Source organism: Ictalurus punctatus, chromosome 12 (genome assembly GCF_001660625.3).
Source record: "Ictalurus punctatus breed USDA103 chromosome 12, Coco_2.0, whole genome shotgun sequence".
Lineage (NCBI taxonomy): Eukaryota > Metazoa > Chordata > Actinopteri > Siluriformes > Ictaluridae > Ictalurus > Ictalurus punctatus.
Window position 1 is genome coordinate 22,468,407 of NC_030427.2, and position 24,486 is coordinate 22,492,892.

At 41.1% G+C, this 24,486-nt stretch overlaps 2 protein-coding genes across 5 annotated transcripts in view; one reads left to right on the forward strand and one right to left on the reverse strand.

Annotated features, from left to right (window-relative positions):
* Window positions 1-11,151, forward strand: part of LOC108272781 (retinoic acid receptor beta) — a 164,224-nt gene extending 153,073 nt beyond the window's left edge. For all 3 annotated transcript variants that reach the window (XM_017481503.3, XM_017481504.2, XM_017481508.3), the window contains 3 exons: window positions 1,421-1,625; window positions 7,152-7,310; window positions 7,404-11,151. In XM_017481503.3, the coding sequence (XP_017336992.1) occupies window positions 1,421-1,625; window positions 7,152-7,310; window positions 7,404-7,609 (570 nt within the window). In that variant the 3' untranslated portion in view covers window positions 7,610-11,151. The remainder of the gene's footprint in view (window positions 1-1,420; window positions 1,626-7,151; window positions 7,311-7,403) is intronic.
* A 1,232-nt stretch (window positions 11,152-12,383) lies between these two features.
* top2b (DNA topoisomerase II beta) overlaps window positions 12,384-24,486 on the reverse strand; it is a 31,372-nt gene continuing 19,269 nt past the window's right edge. For both annotated transcript variants that reach the window (XM_017481512.3, XM_017481511.3), the window contains exons 20-35: window positions 24,035-24,183; window positions 22,733-22,964; window positions 22,431-22,565; window positions 20,895-21,095; window positions 20,537-20,732; window positions 19,628-19,719; window positions 18,820-18,975; window positions 17,938-18,021; window positions 17,329-17,526; window positions 16,505-16,664; window positions 16,216-16,377; window positions 14,717-14,924; window positions 14,475-14,557; window positions 14,243-14,335; window positions 13,331-13,557; window positions 12,384-12,972 (exon numbers count right to left, since the gene is read on the reverse strand). In XM_017481512.3, the coding sequence (XP_017337001.1) occupies window positions 12,817-12,972; window positions 13,331-13,557; window positions 14,243-14,335; window positions 14,475-14,557; window positions 14,717-14,924; window positions 16,216-16,377; window positions 16,505-16,664; window positions 17,329-17,526; window positions 17,938-18,021; window positions 18,820-18,975; window positions 19,628-19,719; window positions 20,537-20,732; window positions 20,895-21,095; window positions 22,431-22,565; window positions 22,733-22,964; window positions 24,035-24,183 (2,532 nt within the window). In that variant the 3' untranslated portion in view covers window positions 12,384-12,816. The remainder of the gene's footprint in view (window positions 12,973-13,330; window positions 13,558-14,242; window positions 14,336-14,474; window positions 14,558-14,716; window positions 14,925-16,215; window positions 16,378-16,504; window positions 16,665-17,328; window positions 17,527-17,937; window positions 18,022-18,819; window positions 18,976-19,627; window positions 19,720-20,536; window positions 20,733-20,894; window positions 21,096-22,430; window positions 22,566-22,732; window positions 22,965-24,034; window positions 24,184-24,486) is intronic.

The window sequence follows — 24,486 nt, forward strand, 5'->3', positions numbered from 1 at the left end:
TCCTGTACTCTTCTCGACTTAGCAGTGTTACTTAGCAATTACACAGACGTATACCACATCGCTGATGAATCGAAATCTAGAAGGTGTGGATTGCTTTTCTATAAGAGCAGCTCTGACAGTTGTGCCATCTGTAAAGCACATCACAGGGATATGTTCATTCGAACACATTCTATAGTTATTTCTATAGTAACTTATATGGGGATTTTTTTTTTTTACGTTTTTATATACGTTTTCTATGAGGAGATGTTTATTTAGCGTTTTTTGGAAGGAGTCTCCAGTGTCAGCACTCGACAGAGGACAATGTCGCATGTTCTTGAGAACATGACAAGCTGCATCTTCTTTGTTTTTACTGATTTTAAGAGAGAGCACAAAAGAGAGACCGATGAAGGAATGACTGTATATGCACAGATCAGCCATAACATTAAAACCACAGACAGGGGACGTGAATAACGTTGATTATCTCTGTACGCCTGCACACCTGGCACCTGTTAAGGGGTGGGATATATTAGGCAGGAAGTGAACAGTCAGTTTCTCGAAGTTGACGTGTTGGAAGCAGGAAAAACGGACAAGTGTAAGGATCTGAGCGACTTTGACAAATTGTGACGGCTAGACGACTGGGTCAGAACGTCTCCAAAACGGCAGGACTTGTGGGGTGTTCCTCAAGACTATGCAGTGGTTAGTGCCTACCAAAAGTGGTCCAAGGAAGGACAACCGGTGAACAGGTCTTGTGGGTTGTTCCCGGTATGCAGGGATTAGTACCTACGGTCTGATGAATCCCATTTTCTTTTACATCATGTGGACAGTCGGACGCGTGGGTGTCTCTTACCTGGGGAAGAGATGGTACCAGGATGCACTATGGGAAGAAGGCACATCATTCATTCATTAATACGACATTGATAACATTAGCCAATTGCTGCGGTAAAAGATGCACTTGGTGTGCTGTTATAGGAACATAACCCACTTTGGGATAATTTGCTTGACATCAGGCCGCATCACACGACTGTAACATTGATTGTTTTCCTGTAGCAGCATGCACTGTCGTGTTTTATTCCTTATTCCTAATGCACAGGCGCCTTAAAATCAAAAGGAACATGGAGTTTTCATGAACCGCTAAAAAGAATCACCACTGATGAAAACAATGCAATGACTATTAACACGAACTTCAGGAATTTCAGTCATCCGTTAAGGAAAAAACATCACATAACCAGAATGAGAGCGTTTCTGTCCTGTTAAATCAGGCTACTATAAAGCTGTAAAGTGGGAATGTAAATAAATATATAACGAATAAACCAGTAACATTTCAAATCAGACAATTATTATTTGTTTTAAATCAGCATAAAAGTTTCAAACGGATAATTGTGGAGCGAGTAGTGTGGAGTTGCCGTCTATTCTGTATGTGTGTGCGTTTGTGTGGACATAGATTCTGCGTATCTGTACACGGTACACACCGGATCAGGACACCATGACCTTCTCAGATGGTTTGACGCTAAACCGGACGCAGATGCACAACGCCGGATTCGGGCCGCTCACAGACCTGGTGTTCACCTTCGCCAACCAGCTCCTTCCCATCGAAATGGACGACACGGAGACAGGCCTGCTCTCGGCCATCTGCCTCATCTCCGGAGGTGGGCCCCACACACACACACACACACACACACACACACACACTCACACACACTCAGCATGCCTGCTGTGGTACAAGGCGTAGTGAACTGTCAGTGGTGTGTGATGGAATGGGGCTCCTGAGATAAATTTAACTGCAGACTACACATGCACTGCAATATACCTCAATATTGAGCTATAGACATCTGCTGATCATTTATATGATGGTTGATGCTGGCAGAAGAAACAGGAACAGAGAAACATGATGGTCTTTCTAAACTACTCATCACGTCTGTCCTTATACAGCCAGTGCTCTTGTAGACCTTAGACCTGTATTATTAAAAATTGTTTGCATCGTGTAATTAGCTAACTAGCACCTGGCTAACTAGCATTTCTGGTTCTCTCTAAGGTAAAATGACATTTTTCTTTGCTGTGTAAATGTTCTCTGATATTTACAATCCAAACCATTGCATAATATCACAACAAGGATGGACAGTAAGTCCTAAAAACATACATGACGATTTTAATCAGTAAGGATGTTAAACAATGACAATGACAAATCAGCCATTAGTACAACTATCATGATGTAGACAATAGAGTGGGTAAAGAAAGTCACCTTCCCCTTTAAACGTTGTACCTTTTGTTTGTATATAAATGACTGTAGTGAATATACCGCAATCCCAAGTCCCTAAAAAGTTGGGACGCTGGGTAAAATGTCAATAAAAACAGAATGCAATGATTTGCAAATCTCATAAACCCATCTGTTATCCACAACAGAACATAGAAAACATATCGGGTATTTAAACCGAGGAAATGTACCATTTTTAAGAAGAACAAAAAATAAGGTCATTTTGAATTTGATGCCAACACATCTCAAAAAAGTTGGGACTGGGGCAACAAAAGGCCGGAAAAGTAACACGGCGTCCCAACTTTTTTGGAATCGGGGTTGTATTGCAGTCAACTTGCATGTGATACAATGAATGCGAAATCACGCTCACTTTAGATTAGCAGCAGGACTGAATCCCAAACAGCAACCGTAGTTTATTAGGATGTGGTTTTGCTACATGTATCTATATGTATATATGTATCTCAGTTTAATACAATAACAATGATGAAAAACAGCAGTTCTTTCACTTTGTCATTGCGAATGTATCATTACGATTACAAATCCTGTTTCACTGCTGAAATGTTGGCTTGCAGTATTTTCCCCCCAGTGCCATGTTGTAAATTAGTGAAAGTAAATTAGTTTCTTCTTACTAAGAGATGTTGCATCACTCAGTAGGAGAACTAGCATCTGACTTGTTTCATTTGTCTTGTTTTGGGGCTTTAGGTCGACAAAAGTTTCTCGAATGTGGGATGGTGATTTTTTTTTTCAGCACGTACTGTATATAAGCTCCCCAGAAAAAAAAAAGCTGCATCCACCGACAGTAGCACTGTTCTACAAGTCAGTAGTTTGACGACAATAGGAGGCATAGGGTCCAATCTGTATGGAACACTGGGACCATTTTTACTAGCCTGAAAAAAATCACCATTTATGCAGATCAAGACATTGGTGGAATCCTTACCTGAGAGGATTTGTGAATTAAAGCAAGGGGAGGCTAGAGCTGTAGTCAAGACAAGTCCAAGACCAGGACTAGCCGAGATTAAGTCAAGACCGAGTTTTATGGGGGTCGAGGCCAAGTCAATATAGAGTCCGAATGAACGCGAGAACAAGTCGACACAGCTAGGCTTCATTTGTACACTGTGCTAATGATTAGGCTGTTTTCTAGAAGAAGGCATTACTTTGAACATTATTTTTTACAAACTCTCACTCGAGACCAAGATCATACTGGGCAAGACCAACGCCCAGGACTGAGACGATCCAAATACAAAGGCTAGTAAGATTAGATCATCAAAACAGACTTCATATAAAAACCATAACGAACTTTCCTTTACTTTCACACTATCCACTATACCCAGATGAGGATGAGGTCCCTTCTGTGTCTGGTTCCTCACAAGGTTTCTTCCTCATATCATCTTTGGGAGTTTTTCCTCGCCACTGTCGCCACCGGCTCGCTCAAAAGGGAAAAATTCACACATTTAAAATGTCTATCCTGTGTTTATCTCTATCCTGTAGAGCTGCCATTGTCCACTGTTAAAAGCGCTATACAAATCAGATAAAGTTGAATTGAATTGAGTAAGTCCAAGACAAGTCCAAGTCTATTCAGAGAATGTCTCGAGTCCGGTCTTGAGATGCCCTACATGTAACCAAGTATTAGGACAAAAATTACACGTGACTCATTTTTTTGTCCAGGAAATTCTCTTCCACTGATTAGGATGCAAATTCAGCTAAAGTTTGTTGTAGTATTTTGTAGTTGTATTTTGGTGTTTCACCGGCCATTCCAAATAATCCAGCAAAAGATGGGAAGTAAAAATATCTTGCACAGAAGCAAATGTATCTTTCTCATTATTACAGTAGGTTATTAGATTATCTCCAAGATTTCTAGATATTTTTACTAAATGACCTATTCTACTGGCAGATCATTTTGCAAGTGCAGTGTGTGTCGCTAGTTCTCTTTTTACATTATGAGTTCACTCACAAGCTAGCTTAGTAGGACTGACAATAAACAGAGAGCTCCATTAGAGCAGCAGGTAAATTTGGAGCTGGAATGATGAGACATTTGTGTGTGTGTGTGTGTGTGTGTGTGTGTGTGTGTGTGTGTGTGTGTGTGTGTGTGTGTGTGTGTGTGCGCGTATGTGTTATTATTGAGTTTCACCTGATTCCTGTTCTTGTGGGTGTTTATCACTGTCCAATTATTTACAGACTGCATAAACCATCCCCATGCCCACTGCGAAGGAAATTAGAGCCTCCAGCCTGTCTCTCTGTCTCCTGGTGCAAATTAGGAGTTTATAATAGTGCCAGAACTTGCACACACACACACACACACACACACACACACACACGTACATGCACACAAACACACAAAGCCTTCTCATTCCCACGGTTTTGGTGTCAGAATAAGCCATGCTTATGTGAGCATTGTATATTTGTCTCGGAGGTCTGAGAGCTCGGCGGTGCACCCGGTGTTACACTCTCTTGCATAATCTAAAGAGTGTTAAGAAAAGAGAAAAGTTGTGCACAGTCTGTAACGGCACTTCTGCCCCCTCAGAGAGTGGGAGCTGATGAGAGGTTGTTTTTATAGAAACACTGCCCCCTAGTGGCTATAAGGACACTTAACCACATACCTTATTCATACAGCTGCACCAGTACATCAGTACATCTCTGCGTATACCCATACCAAATAAACAAACCTTTTATACATATCCCTCCTAATCCAGCTGTTGGAGTAGTGGCTTAAACACTTGATTTTGATAAGTATGATGTTTTTGTATGTTGTGAAGCAAGTACACACTGGGGAGCAAGCAAAACCTCTTAGACGTGTGAAGACGACTGAATAATAAATTCATTCTGAAGCTGACTGATCAAGAAAATTATCCAGGACGTATATATATATATATATATATATATATATATATATATATATATATATATATATATATATATGTCAAGGACTGCTATTAAACATGCCGTTAATAAGGTTCAAAGTGTCTCTAGACCAATCATAATCATATCGTTTTAAAGGTACTGTATAAAAACCTGAAGCTTCTGCAACTCACGAGACGGGGGGATTAGTAGTAGGTTGGGGAAAACAAGTAGATTGGCAGTATCTTAATTGTTATTCACATCAGTGCTCCTTCAGGAGACAAAAATACAACTGGAGAGCCTCAGAAAGTCACCACACAGTGTAAACTACCGGTAAAGCTTAAGCACAGGAAGGCCTGGTCATACTGTAGTGTGCTAGAAGGTAAATGAAATGCCCATACAGTTCTGGTGCAAATCTTGTGATCAGGTATTACAGAGATGAGCCCAGGGCTCACAGAACATCTTGTATCTTTAGTACGTGGTTTGTTTGTTTTTTCTTTCTGGCTGGAAGCTTCAGGGTCGTGAAAGTTGCAACCTGCTTTTCCATTGTACAGACACCTGTTTCCAAGAAGAAAATAAACTAGTTACAGCCAGTGAATGTTTAAAGGTTCACAACATCACTACTTTAAAATGTATTTGAGTTTGTATTCGTTTTAAAAACGGTAGTACGTTGTAAGTAGTAGTGAGTAGTCGTCTATTTGCAGAGTCGGTGAAACAGCCTTGTTTCTATGTTTATTGACGAAATGTAGCAACAACTAGAGAACTGCAGACGTGACAACATGTTGCATTTGTGACTGTCTGCTACAGCAGTATGGGAGAAAACGACACTTTCATAGACAAAGCATCAATCAGATCAAACACGAATAAAATTCACCTGGGAGAAAAGGCAGTTCACCGAAAGGGAAAGGACGCGGGATGTGAAATTCTACCTGAATGTGCGTTTGCTTCAGGTAGAGATGATTAATCACCTGATTAAAATTTAAAAAAAAAAAGATTGATACTGAATGAAAATATAACACTCAAAGTAAAATATCACTGAACTTTATTACAAAAATAAACTGTACTGACTGTACCATGAAAATGTACTGTATGTATTTAAACAAAATAAATATGTCAATATTAACATATATGGACTATTAATAAATATTAAATTAAATAAAAGATGTACACCCAAACTGAACCGAAAAGCAACACTCCAAATAACAAATAAAAATAGAGAAGTCAAAAATGAATTAAAAAACACTTTAAAGAACACAACAAAATTGGTCAGTGATCGTTTTTTATTTAGCCTCTAGAGGCCGCTCTCGTACTGTATAATGACAGTGGACCCTTCTCAGCCGCTATCAGTGTCGACCTCTAATAGAAACCAAGGTGGAAATGCGGTCTCTTTGTTGAGTAAAAATGGAGGAATCCTCCAACATGTGCTACGATATTTGCTGTAAGATTCTGTTTCACCTCTGACTCTGGAGGATGGACAGAGATAACTGTGTGCCGGTGTACGGAAAAAAGCAAGGCGTGGAAAGGAAGGAAATTGTTCATAATCCAGAAGATACCGCTTTATATATGAAACATGATGGAGGAGGTTTCATGGCGTTAGCATTAGTGTGTTTGGCTGCCAGTAAAACTGACACAACGCTTTTTCTTCCTGTTATCTGGACTGCAGGAATAAAGAAGCATGTTAGCGGATCAGCGGATGCTGTTTTATTTTGCAGCAAGACAGTAAGCCAGAGCACGCTGATAAGCAGCAAAGCTTTTCATGGCTAAAGTTCGAACGTTCTTGACTGGATAATTCTTCCAGCTTTCATGCATATTACTGCACCAGGACTGAAGGTAAAACAAGCAGGAACTACAGTCTACATGTCTGCAGAGAACCATTAGGAATCCATCACATGATGATGTTGGCATTGATTGCATGGAAGTACTAAACTTTCTCATGATGTTTAAGATTCGAACAAATTGTCTAGTTACATGTATACAGAGGTTGCGATTGATTTGTGTTTAAGCGAAATGTCCCAGCGGATGTACTCTGACACCTGTCAGTGCCCGGTGCGTTCTTAACCCGGTTACTTTGTGCACACCTGAACAGATCGTCAGGATCTGGAGGAGCCGTCCAAGGTGGACCAGCTCCAGGAGCCTCTTCTGGAAGCGCTGAAGATCTACGTGAGAAAGCGCAGGCCCAGCAAGCCCCACATGTTCCCCAAGACCCTTATGAAGATCACGGATCTCCGCAGCATCAGCGCCAAAGGTAACAGCGCGTTAAGCAACCTGGACCAAGATGACTTAGTGAACGAATGAAGACGTTAACGTAGCTTTCTCTCTCTTGCTTATTTGTCTCCAGGTGCCGAGCGTGTCATCTCTCTAAAGATGGAGATCCCTGGTTCCATGCCTCCTCTCATTCAGGAGATGCTGGAGAACTCCGAGGGCCAGGATGGACAGAGCTCTTTGGAAAAGAGCAGCGCGGAAGAAAACGGCAGCTCCGTCGATCTGAAGTCTGCCACGTCGCCCTCTCCAGAACCCACTTCCTCTTCCAGCGAGGAACCGTAGAAGCAGAGTAGCGAGAACCTCGTGTCTCTTTTATTGTGCAGACGACAAGACATCAATGCTACCTTATCCGCGGTGTAAAATAACAATTTCTTTTTTTAAAAGAATTCATCCCCCCTTTCTTCACGTACGACTACAAGAACACTAGAAACAAGCACGGTCGTCACGGATGAAAATGTGCTTTGCATTGCGCTTAAAAACAATCGAGCATTCGAAACCATGGAACGTCCGACACGCACAGCCTGCAGCGCACTCCAGCGCGTTACTGAATGCCTAACACGGAGGTGAAACTCCTCAGGTCTGCTCTGTATATTTTTGCTAAACCTGCATGACAAGAATCTTCGTTCGCCCCCAGATCCCTCTCTCTCTCTCTCTCTCTCTCTCTCTAAATGTCTCTCTGCCATCGTTCATGTCGGCGTGCATTGTACATATCATTGTATGAATAGCCCTCTGTATGATACACTTTGTGCTGCTTCTTTTTTTTTTTTTACAGTCTTAATATCATCGTTTGAGGCGAAACATTAAGTTTAAAGACGAACAGCTGACCTTTGACCATTAGGGGGCACTATAAAGAGCAGCTCGAGCTCAGAATGGACATTCCCAAACTGGACTTTTGGGGACCTTCAGCTCAGTAGTCACTCTAATGGACAATAAACTCAGCTGTGCATCTTTAAACGAGGCTCTTCATATAAATTCCTTTCAAATACAGCTATATAGAATGTTCTGGCATAAAGACAATATGGCAGTCAAATATTTTCTATATTCGTGTATTTAACCCTGTTTTGTTTCTGTATCTTCGTTTGTTTCATACCAGGAAAACACACACACACACACACACACACACACACTCAGTCTATAACTAGCTAATGACTAACTGTCATTACCTTTCATTAGTAATAGAGGAAGTCCATAAGAGCAGCATTTCGGCTCCAAACCTGAGTATAAGTACAAGTTGATTTGCTGTCTGTATTTCTGCTGTGATTTGCAGGTCTTATTGAATTGATATTCACGCATTCACCGTCATGAACACTTTATCCGTGTCATGGTGGCGGTGAATCCGGTGTCTATCCCAGGAACGCGGGAATGAGGCGGGAATACAGCCTGAACGGGACACCGGAGCACCATGCTTACACATTCACACCCAGGGGCAATGCCGCGTAGCTAATCAACCCACTAGCATGTTTTTTAGGAGGTTGGAGAAAACTGGAGTATCCAGATGAAACCCTCACAGACACGGGGAGAACACGCACAACTTTACAACCTGAGCTCAGGATCAAAATCGGGGATTTGGGAAGGAAATAAATAAAAGTAGCAAATAAAAGTGTCGATGTGGAATTTACACCTGAACAGTGCAGAAAAAAAAAAAAAAAAAAAAACTTCACTCTTTTATTCCAGTTAATTTTTTTTTTTTTTTTTTTTTTAAACCTGTAAAGCGGATGATTTTCCTCACATGATGCATGATTCTGACACGACAGTGGCACTTCAAATCGACTTCCAACTTCAAACGAGCTCCTGAAGCATTTATATGAAACTGCAAATGTGTAAGACAGAGAAACTATGAGCGCAGCTTCTGATCCTTTGGGGAATCTGGAAACTTGGTCAGGTGGTAAAGGTCAGGTGGAAAAGGTCAGGTGGTAAAGGTCACTCCTACTAGAGAGTGGAGTCAAAGATTTTTCACTTGCACCGACTTTAATCGACTTTACGTTACAGTGTTAAAGGGTTGGGGTTGTTTCTTCCCCCAGTCGCAGGACGCCTGTCCGTTCCCTCTCTCTCGTCCGCCTCTGTGCTCTCACACACAGGAAAAGTGCATTAGTGGAGTTTTTTTATTCACAGCTCATGAATGTTTTTTTTTCCTCCTCATGCCTCAGAAGCTTCGGCTCCACGCAGCAAAACTAAACAAATCTACATCTATAAAGGACTGGGTTTATTCTCGCATTTACTGATGGTGACGGTGATGATGGTGATGGCGATGGTCAGTATGGAGGCAACATGTGATGTTGTGAAAGTTTCCCAGGTTCTGGAAAGGTGGTAGGTTTATTCAGCTTGTGGTCTTTCAGATCATCACGACTGAATGTCATGTTTTGGTTGTAACACTGAATGTATTACACACGCTGTACCAAGCGCAGACAGAGAGGCTTGTGTGTTCCTTCAGCTCCGAGTAATCTGAGGACCTGTAAGTTCTGTTGCGACTCAACTACATGGAACTACATTCAGAAACAAAACCTCCAAAAACTCCAGTCAGTGCTCACAGTTCACTCGCACCGCTCTTTTCTCTCTCTCTCTCTCTCTCGTCTCTCTCTTTTTCTGTCTCTCTCTCTCTCTCTTTCTGTCTCTGTCACTCTCTTTTTGTCTCTGTCTCTCTCTCGTCTCTCTCTCTTGTCTCTCTCTCTCACTCTTTTTCTGTCTGTCTCTCTTGTCTCTCTCTTTGTCTCTGTCACTCTTTTTGTTTCTGTCTCTCATTTCTCTCTCTCTTTCTCTCTGTCTCTCTCTCTTGTCTCTCTCCTTCTCAGTCTCTCACTCTCTTTCTGTCTGTCTCTTTTTTTGTCTCTGTTTCTGTCTCTCTCTCTCTCTTGTCTCTCTCTCTGTCTCTCTCTTTTTCTGTCTCTCTCGTCTCTCTCTTTCTGTCTCTGTCACTCTCTTTTTCTGTCTCTCTCTCTCGTCACTCTCTTTTTGTCTGTCTCTCTCTCGTCTCTCTCTTGTCTCTCTCTGTCTGTCACTCTTTTTTTGTCTCTGTCTCTCTCGTCTCTCTCTTGTTTTTCTCTCTTTCTGTCTGTCACTCTTTTTCTGTCTCTCTTGTCTCTCTTTTTGTTTCTGTCTCTCATTTCTCTCTCTCTTTCTCTCTCTTGTCTCTCTCTCCTTCTCAGTCTCTCTCTTTCTGTCTGTCTTTTTTTGTCTCTGTTTCTGTCTCTCTCTCTTCTCTCTCTCTCTCTCTCTCCAGAACAAATTTATCTTCAACACGTAGTTTTCAGGTACAGTGTTGAGGCACGCTCACGTTTTCCTCTAAGCTCGAGCAGCTGGACTGAACAGAGTCTTTAATGGACTGATCCTGTTACAGTTGAGGAAAAGTTTAAGGAAGAAAAAAACATACGAACCCTACCCTAAAAAGAAATGTGAAGTGAAGTTCTGCTGAATTTCACACCGTCCCATTGCGCAGCGCATCAGTTCGGAGTCAAAGAAATATCACGTGTACATGGCACGTACGCCTGACCCCCCATTCCCCACGGTCATGTTCTAGGAATGTTTTGCTTGACTAAATGAACCCTGGAGGACTTGTGGATCGGAGCAGCACGACTGGAAGACCTGAACGATAAACCTGTTGCGCTTCTGACTCGCTCAGGCCTCCACAGAAGCAGCACCTTTACCAGAACCTTTACTGGTTTTTGTTCATTTTCTTTCTCTTTTTTTTTTTTTTTTTGCTGGTCCATGCCCTGTTTGTACATTAACACCGCTTTGTATGTTGATATGCTGTTTACCATGAACTCTCGTGGTGAAATAATGAAAATATATTTATTTTAAAATAAAGATGTGCGGAGATATTTGGACAATGTGGGTGTTTGTGGGGGTTTTTGTGTTTGTAAGGAATAAAACATGATGTGGTGTGCTGTTATAGGGAAATAATGAACACCAGGGTGGTGTGAGGCCTGACGTGAAAATCAGCTCGGGACCGTTAACACTCCGAAGTCGATCTTCTAATAACAGCACTTCCTCGCATGTTTATTCCGCTACCACAGCAATTTGCCGACGGTTATATATTATTTATCCATTACTGAACCGCATGTCATAATTCTCATCTCTTTATAGTTACGTTTAATAATTGACGTGACAACTTTTATCCCCTCACTCGTTAAGTTAATAACACACACACACACAAAGAGCGAAAGCCGCAAAACCTTCCATCCGGATGTCTTTACATAAAGCTACAGCTCTACCTCTGACTGTTACTGGAGGCTCCTTCCATAAATGCTCCATTATATCAATGATCAGATATTGTTCTTAATTAAATACCCAGTACGGTTATTGGAGCATACAAGTCCATACAAGTCCCTGTGAATATCCTGTTGCTATAGAAACGATAGCGTATTAGAAAGAGCGCATTAATAAAAACCTGTGACTTAGCTTCTGTCAGAGCTTCTGTCAGAGGCAATTTATCAACACCTAATGATAGATATATTAACCCTTTACTGCATAAATTATTACTTTAAAAAAAAAACTTTCATGGATTTTTATTACTTGAATAAGTTCAAAATGTCCGACATTACAACAGTTTTTCTTACTTTGAATGTGAAAACAATGTGAATAGACTACTAGAGAAGCCTGGTGTCTTTTTTGCTCTGTAGGCCTGTTTCAGTTCAGTTTCACCACGGTTCCCGTATCGCTTGTTCTCGCCACATGGCAACAATTATATTTTACAGAATACTCAAAATATATCAACTTTTCTAAACGACAAAAAAATAAATGTTAACCCCTCTCGATAGTGCTGCATTAGTCACATTTTGAGAGCCCTCATGCCACGTGATTGCAGAATAGGACGTGCAAAACAGCACTTCCTGGTCATGTGACATGGCTTTTTTTTATTATATCAAAGATAAAGCCTCCCTTTTCCAGTTAGATAGGAAAATACTAGTTATGTATTATTGCCTATCAAAAAATTGGAGATAAATGATTTGTTGCCATAAGGCAACACCACGCAGTAAAGGGTTAAGTAGATTTTCACAAATGATCATGGGTCTCCATAAGAGCTGAAGCCAACGTTAAAAAAACAAAAGAAACCCACCGACACCTTTACATTTCATGTTTATTTCCAAGTTCATCTCAAAAGGTACACTGTCTCTTACTTTCAACATTTAAAATGTGCTGGAGCACCGCAGTCTAAATTTCTAAAAGCTGCTTAGGACAAATACAGTTTGATGAAAAAAAAAAAAAAAAAACAACCTGTATAACAACAATAATAATAATAATAATATTAATAACAACAATAATAAAAAATTGTAAAACAGCTACACAGTAAAAAGCATTTAACATCACAAATAAAGAAAAAAACAAACTGCCAAGTGAAGAAATGTACAAAAGTCTGCAGGACAAAGGACAGAAGATTTAACAAGCGATTGTGTGTGTGTGTGTGTGTGTGTGTGTGTGTGTGTGTGTGTGTGTGTGTGAGAGAGAGAGAGAGAGAGAGAGAGAGATATAGAGAGAGAGTACTGGTAAGCTGCCTAATCGAACATATCGTCTACGTCATCGTCAGACTCTGCGAAGTACTTGACCTCCTTCTTGGCTCGTCCTGATCGGTCACGGGCTGTGTCCAAGCGACTGAAACTCTTACTGTTCACTTCGTCCTCGTCCTCGTCTGACGCCGCCTTCTTCGGCTTCTGTACTCGAGCACACAGACGTCTTTCGTTAAAGCTCGCGCTGTCGCTTACTAATGACCAGGAGAACAGAAAGCTCTGACTTCAAATCAAATCCAGACTCGTTACAATGTTACAACTGAGTGAAGTGACTAAATTACTGCGACCCCTGCTGGGTGGAGGTGTTACTGCAGGGAGGCCGCCCCTGCGAAATCATCGCTAAGTGATAGAACGCTACAGTGCGTAGATCTTTCTGGTTCTAAGTCAGGGGAACGTTAATACTATATATGACTGAATAAAACAACAAGAACTGAATTCATTTACTTATGGAAAGGAAAAAAATCCATCACAGCTACAGAATTCTTTCTAACGAGTCACTCACTCTGCTTGTCGGAGCTTTTCCGGTCTTCTTCACAGGGTTGTAATCTTCCTCCGAGTCAGACTGCTTCCTCTTCCTCCCCCTGCCTTTACCTGGGCCTTTGAGCGACGGAGCAGATGGGGGCTTCTTAGCTGCCGTGTCCGAGTCCGAGTCCCACACGGATGTGTCGGGTTTCTTGGGTTTGGCTGGAGGTTTGCGTGGCTTAGGCGCCGCTTCTGAAGGCTTCTTAGCTGTAACGAAGCGATACGGCTGAATCGAAATTCAAATGTTGTTTTAAATGAACAATCAGAAACCTATGACATTCTCGTATACTCTCACCGAACGCTAACACGCCTGCTCATTCGCACTGCTATCCGACCGGCCAATCGCGTGGCAGCAGCGTAATGCTATCATAAACTCATACAGGTCAAGAGCTTCGGTAAATGTTCACAGTTAAAGCTAAGGCAAAAAAGGAAGGTTTAGTAGGACCCACTATAGTCTCAGATTCCTGTTCTTAACTGACTGGAGTGCTCTTCTGCTGTTGTAGCCCATATGCTTGTGTTCTGAGATGCTTTTCAGCTCAGCACAGCTGTGAAAATTATTTTATTTTAGTTTCCCTAGCCTTCCTGTCAACTCAAAACAGTCTGTCTGTTCTCCTCGGACTTCTCGGCATTCCCGCCCGCGCAACTACGCTTGCTAGATGATTTTGTTGTTGTTTTTTTCTTTCTGTTGCACCGTTCTGTCGTGTGTGTGTGTGTGTGTGTGAAAATCCCAAGAGATTTCTGAAATACTTGAACAAGCCCATCTGGCACCAACAACCGTGCCACGTGCAGGCGCACTGGTGTTCCTAATAAACACTGAGCTTGTAGTAAATACGTTTCCGTTACATACAATTGTTTTTGTCTGAACGGAGAAGTGCAGCAGGTGCGCTTTTACCTTTCTTAGCAGGAGAGAGTTTTTCGAACGCTGAGCTGCTGGAGTAGGACGAGAACGCCGCGTCCCTGTCGTCCTCGCTGTCAGACTTCACTTCTGTAACGCACGCAAGGAAGTAAATACAGAGGCATGGCGTTTTTATGCTGATGTGAATCTGGTCTTGTTTAAAAGAACAGGTGAAACACACACACACACACACACACACACACACACACACACACACACACACACGCACCACTGTCGCTGCTCTTCTCCAAGTAGGCATGTTTGGACGAAGAGAAAACGCTCTCCTTCTTCTTCACGGCTTCTGAGGCAGACCTACAAATACAATAATTTGCAAAAAATAAATATGTGTCTACACACTCAGGGTGAAATGAAGAAGTAAAAAAATGTTTTCTTGAACTTTCCTGATCGGAAACCAGGCTTCATGATAGAATGCAGTTGTGAAAAACGAATGAGCGTGAAAAATGCACATACGAAGTGATGGCTGGTTTAGGGGGGAATATATCGTCGTCGTCCTCGTCCTCGTCGTCGTCCTCGTCGTTGTTGTTGTTGTTGTTATTCTGTGCGGTGCTGAAGTTCTCCTTGTAGGAGTGGACCGGTGACGCCGCCGGCTCGTTATCTTGGTCTTCGTCAGCATCCTCTTCCTCCTCAGAGAAGTCAAAGGTGTACTTAGCTTTGGCGGCTGTGAGACGAAAGAGAGTAACTTAACAAATCTACACGCAGACACGCTTTGATGATGATGATGATGATGATGATGATGAAATAATAACAATACGTTTTATTTATAAACGCGTCTCGGGATATAAATAATGCGGGATTTGAATAAATATTTCGCTTAATCGACTGAGCTTTTTAAAATGCGCTGTAGTTAATAAATTATAAATAACAAAAATGTAGTAAAAGTTCGATAAAAATATAGATATGATGTCCTCCAGAATTATTGGCACCCATCATGAAAATAATCAAAAATGACTATATATATATATATATATATATATATATATATATATATATATATATACACACACACACACACACACACACTTGCGCTCAAAAGTTTAGAAACACTCATTCTTTATGTTCATTATTTTAATCCACATTTTATAATAATGATAAAGTCATCACAACTCTGGAGTAACACAAATGGAACTATGGGAATTATGTTGTGATAAAAAAAAATCCTTTTTTACTAGAATTTCCAGAAAAGTATTCTTGGCGTTTTCTCACCCGATTCTTGAGGAATCTCCCTGAGATGCTTTTTAAACAGTATTAAAGGACTTCACACCTACGCTGGACTCTTACTGACTGCTTTTCCGAATATTTCACTCGAGTCTTCCGCTTTAAATAAATATTTTTGTAAATAAAATGTTACTTTTCTAATGAAAGAGATGAATACATTGGCACGATTATATTTTTTGCATATACAACACCGATTTCAAACATTTAATCATACACCTTCAGAAAGGCTTTTAAGTTCATGAGAAACATTTCAGTCGCGTGTCCACAAACTTTTGACCGGTGGTGTATGTCGAAGGGTTCTGGCGGAATATTTTTAAGTAATGTTTGTAAACATTTAATCATACACCTTCAGAAAGGCTTTTAAGTTCACGAGAAACATTTCAGTCGCGTGTCCACAAACTTTTGACCGGTGGTGTATGTCGAAGGGTTCTGGCGGAATATTTTTAAGTAATGTTTGTGGGTGTGTGGACTATTCCAGCGTTTCAATCCAGACCAGAGGGATAGATTTCTTTCCACGACAACTGATCACTTTTCTCACTTTTAGCAGCCGTGTTTGAATCCTAAATGAAATTGGTATAGCCGGTGGAGAGTTGTGTGGGAAGGAGATACGCGAACACAGCACTAGACTTGCACTTCGCTTGCATCATACATACGGTACAGCCTTCAGTTTAAAAAAGGGGGAAAAAGAGCTGCACAGAAGAGCGGGGGGGGGGGGGGACGACACGAACACGCACCTGAAGCTCTCCTGGATGTGGTGTCTCGTGGAATAACAGGCTGCTCGCTCTCGTCCAGGTCACTGTCAGACTTATCATCGTCATCTGACCAGGGGTTCCTCTTCTTCGCCTTCTTGGGTGTGCTCTTCGCTGCACCTGGAGTCTTCCTCTGTCTTGTAGTGCCTGATTGGAAAGCATGTCGTAGAAGGACAGTCGTCTCTAAATGATGTCTTCTAAACTGTGGGGTATGGTGTGATAATTCAGAGAAAGGTGTGTAAAAAAAAAAAAAAAGTCTTGTTTCATTCTTTACCAGGTTCCTTCTTCTCCTTCTTAACACGCGGGGCTTTGGGCTTGGCTCCGGGGTTCGGCTGGCCGGATGGCGAGATCGTCGAATTGTCTCCTGCCGCACCGTTCGTGTCCATCATGCCGTCGTCATCGAATTCAAGCTTCACTGACATTTCTGCATCGCCCTGGAAAATACACGCACTTCCGCTTGGACACTAAATCTTAGGAAAGAACTAAATATGCATCTACAGCAGCTGGATGAACATCACGCTCTTAGATAAACAACAAACTCTGAATGCAAACTAATACACAGTTACCACTCAAAACAGCCACCTGCACCCACACACAGTGTGTGTGTCAACCACTGTAACACCCAGCAGCATATATATATATATATATATATATATATATATATATATATCTCAAACATTTCACCTAAAAATAAATGAGGGCTGTCAAGCTCCTTTAAAGTATTTCTTTTACTTTACGAACTTTACTTTTTATTTAAAAGAAAGAAAACAAAGAATAACTTAAATCCCATAAATCACAGTGTGACAATTGCGCCACTTTCATAATCAAATAAAAGTATGCGATACCTCACTTTTTTAAGTTTTCTATTTTTTTGTTTATTTACCCACAAAATTATTTTCTCGTCACTTACATTTATCTTTATTGTAAAAATCTGCATCTTTATGTTCACACAGAACAAAATTCATTATATAAAGATTTACATGTGGTTTAGTTTAAGTTGTTTAGATTTAAGCTGTTACATACAATTACACAGTGCACTACACGCATATCATTTAAAGAACAGAATAAAAATGCTAATCTAAAGTGTGTCTCTCTCACCTTCTTCCTCTTGGTCATCTTCTTGGAGGCGTCGGCTTTCATGGCGAGTGTGATCTGGGGCTCTACTCGCCGACCGAAGGGCGATGGCAGTGTCTCCTCCAGCTGGATCTTCTTCACTTTGGGCTTGCCCACCTTGCCTTTGACCAGCTTCACTGCTTTTCCCATGCTGTTGTTCTCTCGCTCTTGTTCCTCCACCCTCTGACATGCAGAAAAATACATTAGAGATTTTTTTTAAGTCTCAGGGATTCGTCTCAGTAACCACAGAGACACACACATACACTTATATGTAGCTTGTCCAATTCATTCAACTTTTGTCCACCAGAGAATCGATCGGTGAGGCGGTATTTAAATAAACAGTTATGACGCGTGCATGAAATTATTTTTGGTTTGCTTAACAACACTGACAAAAAGTACACTTAATAATCCAAGAACCATTTTGAATATTAATGATCTCATGATTCATAGAAGCGGTGACATAAAACCGAGCGTATTACAGCTAGTATTTTGTGATTCGATATCATGAGCACCGGAATAGTTGACTGGAGTTCAGTGTTTTATGACTCAACTCTCGGAGCCTGAAATACTGTAGCTGTGTTGTGTAACACTCACGTCCAGCTCCTCAATAAACACAGCCAGGTCTCCTCTCCATAGATCATCTGGAGATTTTCTCTGCAGTTCATTCAGTTCTGCTTTCTGAAATTACACAAACATGAACAAAAACAACAACAACAACAAAAAACACAGAATCAGACCATTAGATGTGGATAGAGAAAATGAATTTCCTCAGGGGGAAAAAAAAGAGGTGAGTTTATTGTGTTTACTGGGATATGGCAATAAGTTTTTCGGAACATATCCGAAAGTATCGTCAGGACCTTTAAAACACTGAGCATGTGTAAAATACAGGGAGCCTGAATACACTGTGAAATGATAACAAACTAGAAACAACTAATAACTGATGTTTCATGGTAGGACTATTGTTTTTGTTGAAAATTCTCTTTGGAACGAAAAGCAAAAGGGCTGTTTCGTCAGGGGTCAGAGTTACATAAATAGTTATTTGTTAGTTGATGTTTTGTAATATATTGATAGATTTTATTTCACATGAATGAATTCAAACCCGTCCACTTGAACAGAACGGGAAGGGCATCGAGTGGAAAAATCGAGTAAAGACAAGAACATCGACTAAAAGTGTGTTACTAATGTGAGATGGGGGCAGGGGGTGGGGCTTCCAGGGGGTGTCTAAACATTGGAAAGGTCAAACACCTACACAACTGTCCTTCCTTCCATATTCAAACGTTGATTGGCTTATCTGTAGTTTTATTGGTGAAAACGGCGTACTCTAGATGTTAAAAACACGTAGCTCCTAATCCTAAGCAAAATGCGTAACGGTCGCACACGTTGCCTAAAAGATGTTCAAACCGGGTGCCGTTTCATTTCAAACGATTTTAAACCGATCTGTTTGTCTGAGATGTTGTATTTTCTGTCGCGGTGTACCTTCACGTCTCTCTGTTTGAGGAGCTCGTCCACCTTCTCCTTGGTCAGGCACCACAGAGGCATGTTGAGGATGTAGTTAAAGTTAGGACCGGACGAGGAGCCGGAGTCCACTGAGCTGTCGCTCGTGTTGCCGTCGTGATTCTCGTCCTCCAGAGCCTGGAATCAGCAGATGGGATTACAGAACCATACAGCGACTGAGCAGGTGGTCGTCATCAAATAATAATTATTTTTTTTACCAACGTATCAATCTGGACAGGGTATATATTATATGAGGTTATCTCTACAGGTCATTTAATGTAGGGTAAATTTTCCACAAAAAAAAAAAAAAAATACTGACATGTGACTAAAATCCCAGAGATACTCTCTATAAATACCCTCCCACACCTCCTGAAGTAAAACTAATCCGGCACAAATAGTTTTATATTTATAATTATTCCACTTTTAAATAAGCGCTGTCAATTTTTTTGTCTGGATATATAGTGGTTTATTTCAAAAAAGCTATTGCTCGTAGCATTTATCCCACCTACAGTCTGACTAGGGCCTAAAAAACACCTCTAAGCTAGCCTGCTAACCTGAATGACAAATTCAGTTCATGATAAACTGGTCATCTTCTCCCAAAGAATGAGTTGGTAGCTAAATGAAGAGAATGTTGCTCAGAACATGAGGTGGTTGCTACGCAGCGAATATTTGAATTCGGTGCAAAATGTGATAGCTATGCCAACCTGTCTTCTCTTCAGGCGAACCTAAATACCATCATTCTGATGTAAGGTGTATCTCTCTAATGTGTGTGTGTGTGTGTGTCCTGTACCTTCTCTTGAGCTTTGGTCCAAGCTGCCACTGGGTCAGACTCGTACCCCCTCTGCACCAGCATCCGGATCAGATCCCTCTTCGTCTTGTTCTCTGGAATACGGTTAAACAGTTCACACTTGCTGTGAGCAAATTATAATGCTTTATACTGATTGACAGAGAGGAAACACTGATATTGCATGACAGACAGTGGAAAATCAAAGCGTCAACAAATCAGATATGGGTCTAGCGATCTCCTTCTCCATTAGCAGCAGTAGTAAAACTAAAGAGATTTATGGCTGGAGGTTAAACTGTTATGACCAATTTACACACAACAATAAGCCTATTACTGATTAAAAAAAAAAAACCCACCACAAACGCTGAGCCAACTTTATAAATTAGATCCGTGTTTTTGTTTTTGTTTTGTTTTTTTTACAGGAGGCCGTTACTAAAACAGGACGTCTACACGTGTCCTTATACAAACACAACAAGCCTCCGTGTGTATATCGCTGGGCACGTCAGTTTCCTGTTTTCTCCCCTTCCGTTCTCAACCCCCAAACATTTCAGAAGCTGCGCTTTAAAAAAAAAAAAAAAAAAAAACACTGTTCAAAAGTTTCTTCAGCCCAAACACAGATGTCCACAATGATTGATCCGGTCATCCCCCGATCCCTATCCACATGGAATTGCTGTGATCACTCATTATCAGTGGAGGCAGAATATAAGATGCTGCATGATAGTAGAGTACAAAGTTTTTTCATTTTGGTTGTATTTTAGTCAGCGAGTTCAAATGAAAACATGTCAAAGCTATGCCGTGCTATCAAAATCAATCGCAATACATCATAGTGGCAGCAAAAAAAAAAATCTGTAAAAATAAATAAATAAATAAATAAAAACACACACACTTTATGAATACCGAATAAAGGAATCTCACCGATTGAAATCTTCCCTTCGATCTTCTCCAGCACAAACCGGGCCTGATTGGAGAGTTTCGCTGACTCGGCACCCAGACTGCCCACCAGCCAGTCCTTCCTCAGTTTGTAATAGTGCAAGCGCAGTTCGAAGAACTCCTTCAGTATATCGTTCACAGATTCGTACCGCTTCAGACAACCCATGTGATCAAACAGCACCTACATATACATCGAACCCGCAGAAAGAGAGACAGAAAAACGCGTGATTCTGCAGATCCTATAAAAAAAAAATAACACCAGATCCTTGTCTGGTTGCGGTATGACAAATTCATAAAAAGACATAAGCTCACGAGTAACGAGTGCAGAATAACACTGTCTCACCATTGAGTTGCAGGTGAGAGGAGACTGCAGCTTGAAGACTTTGTGGAGGCCTGCTGCCTCAGCTTGGGCCAGCTTTTCCTCCGTCATGCGCACCACAAACTTCACTGTGGTGTCTGTGTGGTACTCCTTATAGTCGGAGATGAGCACTGGGGTCTTCTCTGTGCCCTGTAGCATGGGCTCCAACACAGACTCCTTGTAGGCCTGCATGAAAGATAAAGAAGGACCGTCGGACAAATCGTTCCTCAAAATCGGACCATGGGTACAAGGTGGGCCGTGACAAAATTAGCCTTTATTGATAACACACACTGCCGGTCAAAAGTTTGTGGACACTCGACTAAAATGTTTCTCATGATCTTAAAAGCCCTTTGATCTGAAGGTGATTAAATGTGTGACATCGATGTTGTAGACAAAAATATAATTGCGCCAACATATTCATTTCTTTCATTAGAAAACGTTTTTCAGAGCGAAATATTCCGAAAAGCAGCCAATAAGAGTCCAGCGTAGGTGGGAACTCCTTTAATACTGTTTACAAAGCAAAATCGAGAAAATGACAAGAATAAATTTCTGGAAATTCTAGTCAAAAAGGTGTCTACTTTGAAGATGCTAAAATATTAAGCTTCTTATTTATATCACAACATAATTCCCATAGTTCCATTTGTGTTACTCCAGAGTTTTTACTTTATTATTATTATTATTCTAAAATGTGGATAAAAATAATAAAATAAAAGAATGAGTGTTTCTAAACTTCTGACGGGTAGCGTGTATTTGTGTGCTCGTCTTCATTTTTTCTTCATCCTTTATTTATAATAACGTACAGGCTAAACGTAAGAAATAAGCCATGTGCTGTTGTAGAAAAAGAATCCAATTTGGCTTGGTGTGATGTGGACCAATACATCGCACCACACCCCTAAGCTGATTATTTTCCTATAACAGCACACCCCAAAATGCCAAAGGGTTTTATTCCTCTTACACCACAGCGAATTGCCAACGAATAAAAACGTATTACGAATGACTCGTTGTACACCTTACATGTGTTTAGAGTTACAGTGAATGTAACTATAATGTCTGAGAGGCAAGTTAGTTCCTGTTACCCAGGCTCTCATTTTTATTTCAAACAAACAAACAAACAAATTGCAGCTGGTCATTTTACAAAAAAATCCATTCTGTCCTGAAGACTCTACCATGCTGGAAAACTTACAAAGTGTTGACAATGGAGACTCCTTCCATTACACACCTGTGATTTGTGTGAATTACAGCTGACACTACTGCCAGAGCTGCTATTAAAGAGAATTAATCAACATCTTCAGACCAATCAGATTGGAGATTTCAATACAGCTGCGCTATAAAAAAAAAAAGTGTCTATCTATGACATATATAGAATTTGCTATATTTTAAGATTATGATTTTTTTTTCCTCTGTAAAATTTGTTTTTATAGACAAACAAACACTGATTAGATCACAAACAAGCTTCGACTTTATTCCATTTAAGATTTCTAAATGCATGGTGTCTGACTTTGCTCAAATGGTTGAGCATACCTGAGTCCAGGTGCGAATTGGGAGCTCTGTGATCTCGATGGTGTTCTTGTCGAGGACGGAGACCTCGCCGCTGACCACATACTGGTTCTGGCCCAGCTCATGGATCACTCCCTTGAAGTTCTTATAGCTGGGAAGCTGCACAGAAAGGGAACTCATGTAACGCGAGACCCCAGAACACTACAAACGGTGCGTAAAGATCTGACTCATCGTTACAGACCGATGCAACAAGCTGACGCTAACTGCAGGTTCTGATGTTACGTTAGAAGAGTGTATATTTTCTGTCTGTGGCATGAAACGTTTACCATAGGCAAAGGATCTTGGTGGTCAAGCATGCGGTTGATGTTGTTGACGATCTCTCGCGGGTCGTAGTTGGGGATCTTGCAGGCCCAGCCAGTCCCGATACCCTCTGCTCCGTTCACCAGCACCATGGGGATTATGGGAATGTACCACTCTGGCTCCACCTTCTGGTTGTCATCGTAAAGAAACTTCAGCAGGTTGGAGTCTACGGGTGGGAACAGCAGCTTGGCCAGTGGACTGTTTAATGAGACAGTGAGAGAGAAACATGGGGACAGAGAGAGTGTAAGAAAATATCTAAAGCAGGGTTGGTTCTAAACCTTTTTCTTTTTAAAAAAAAAAACAAAAAACAGTGACTCCATTTTAAGAGGTCCAATTTCTCACATTCCCTTAATTTACTTTTCTGAACAGGCCTGCAGTTATAGGCATACTACTTTGAAAGCTTACGCTGCAGTACTGTAAGTATGTGTACAGTCCACAGAGTGTGCTTATTTCTATTTGAGTCAGGAGGCATAGTAGTATAAACGGACTAGGCTGAGGCTACGTCTACGCTAATCAGGATTTCGTCTGAAAACGCAAATCGTTTTCTCTACGTTTTGGCGTTCCGAACACTGAGACGGCATTTTTTTGACCAGCTTTTTTCGAAAACGAGTGTATATGTTTGAAAACGCCGTTTTCGCGTTGTGGTGTGAACCGAGAAAACTGAGATATTCAAAAACGATGACGTTTTAGTCACGTGACGCATTCAGCTCAAATCAAACAAGATGGAGGACGATGTTGTCCTGCAGTTGTTGTGCCTGCTGTCCAGTTTGATAGCTTTTGTTAAAGACTAATGTCACTTCGTACAATGTTCAGATTGCGTTTTTAAATAAACACCTGACAGAAATGGTTTTTAAGAGTTTTCGGACGTTTCTGTGCGGACGAGCGAAGTTTGGCGAACGTTTGAAAGCGCCAGTGTAGTCGGAGAGGGTTTTAAAAAACGTTTAGATCTATCCGGATTAATCAAGACGTAGCCTAGAACTGGTGTGGCTTAAAAGAGGTTTTAATTATTATTAAATTATTCCATAGTCAGAATTATTGGTTTAGAGCAATTGGTGACTCCTGCATGGTTGAAATGAAAACCTGCACCCACACTGGCCCTTTGCAGATAAGATTGGACACCCCTGGTTTAGAGTTTCTTTATATAAAGGTTAGTAAAAAAATGCTTTTAACTCATGAGACTGCACATGTGGTTGATATCCCAGGAGAACGTATGATCTCTAGTCCAAACCCCTTTACACAGTAAAGAACCTCTCCACAGACCGACAAACCTGAGCATGGTGAAAATGTAACGAGGACTAGCTGCGTCTTTGCCTCCGTTGATGCGGGTGCCGAACTGGCCCAGGGGTTGCAGGATGTTGATGTTGTTGCTGCCGACAAAGTTCTGAGCCAAGTTCACGATGGTCATCATTAGAGCTTGCTGTTGATGAGGAAAAAACATGAATCATTTAATGCTTTTAAAGTTACTCTGTGCTGATGCTTATGAAACATGTGCACGCTTTAATGCAACACAGGGTGCGTGTATTACTGTTTAGAACTCGTTAGGTCTGCGGATACGTTAACGATGTTAACATCATCTATGGCCTTTGTTCAGTGCACAGTCAAACACAAGAAGTGGCCCAAACAGGAGCCAACAGTACTTGGGATGCTAGTTCACTTTCGAGAGGGCAGGAACATTCAGAGTGGTGATGAACAAATGTACAGCATGACAAGATTTTAATGT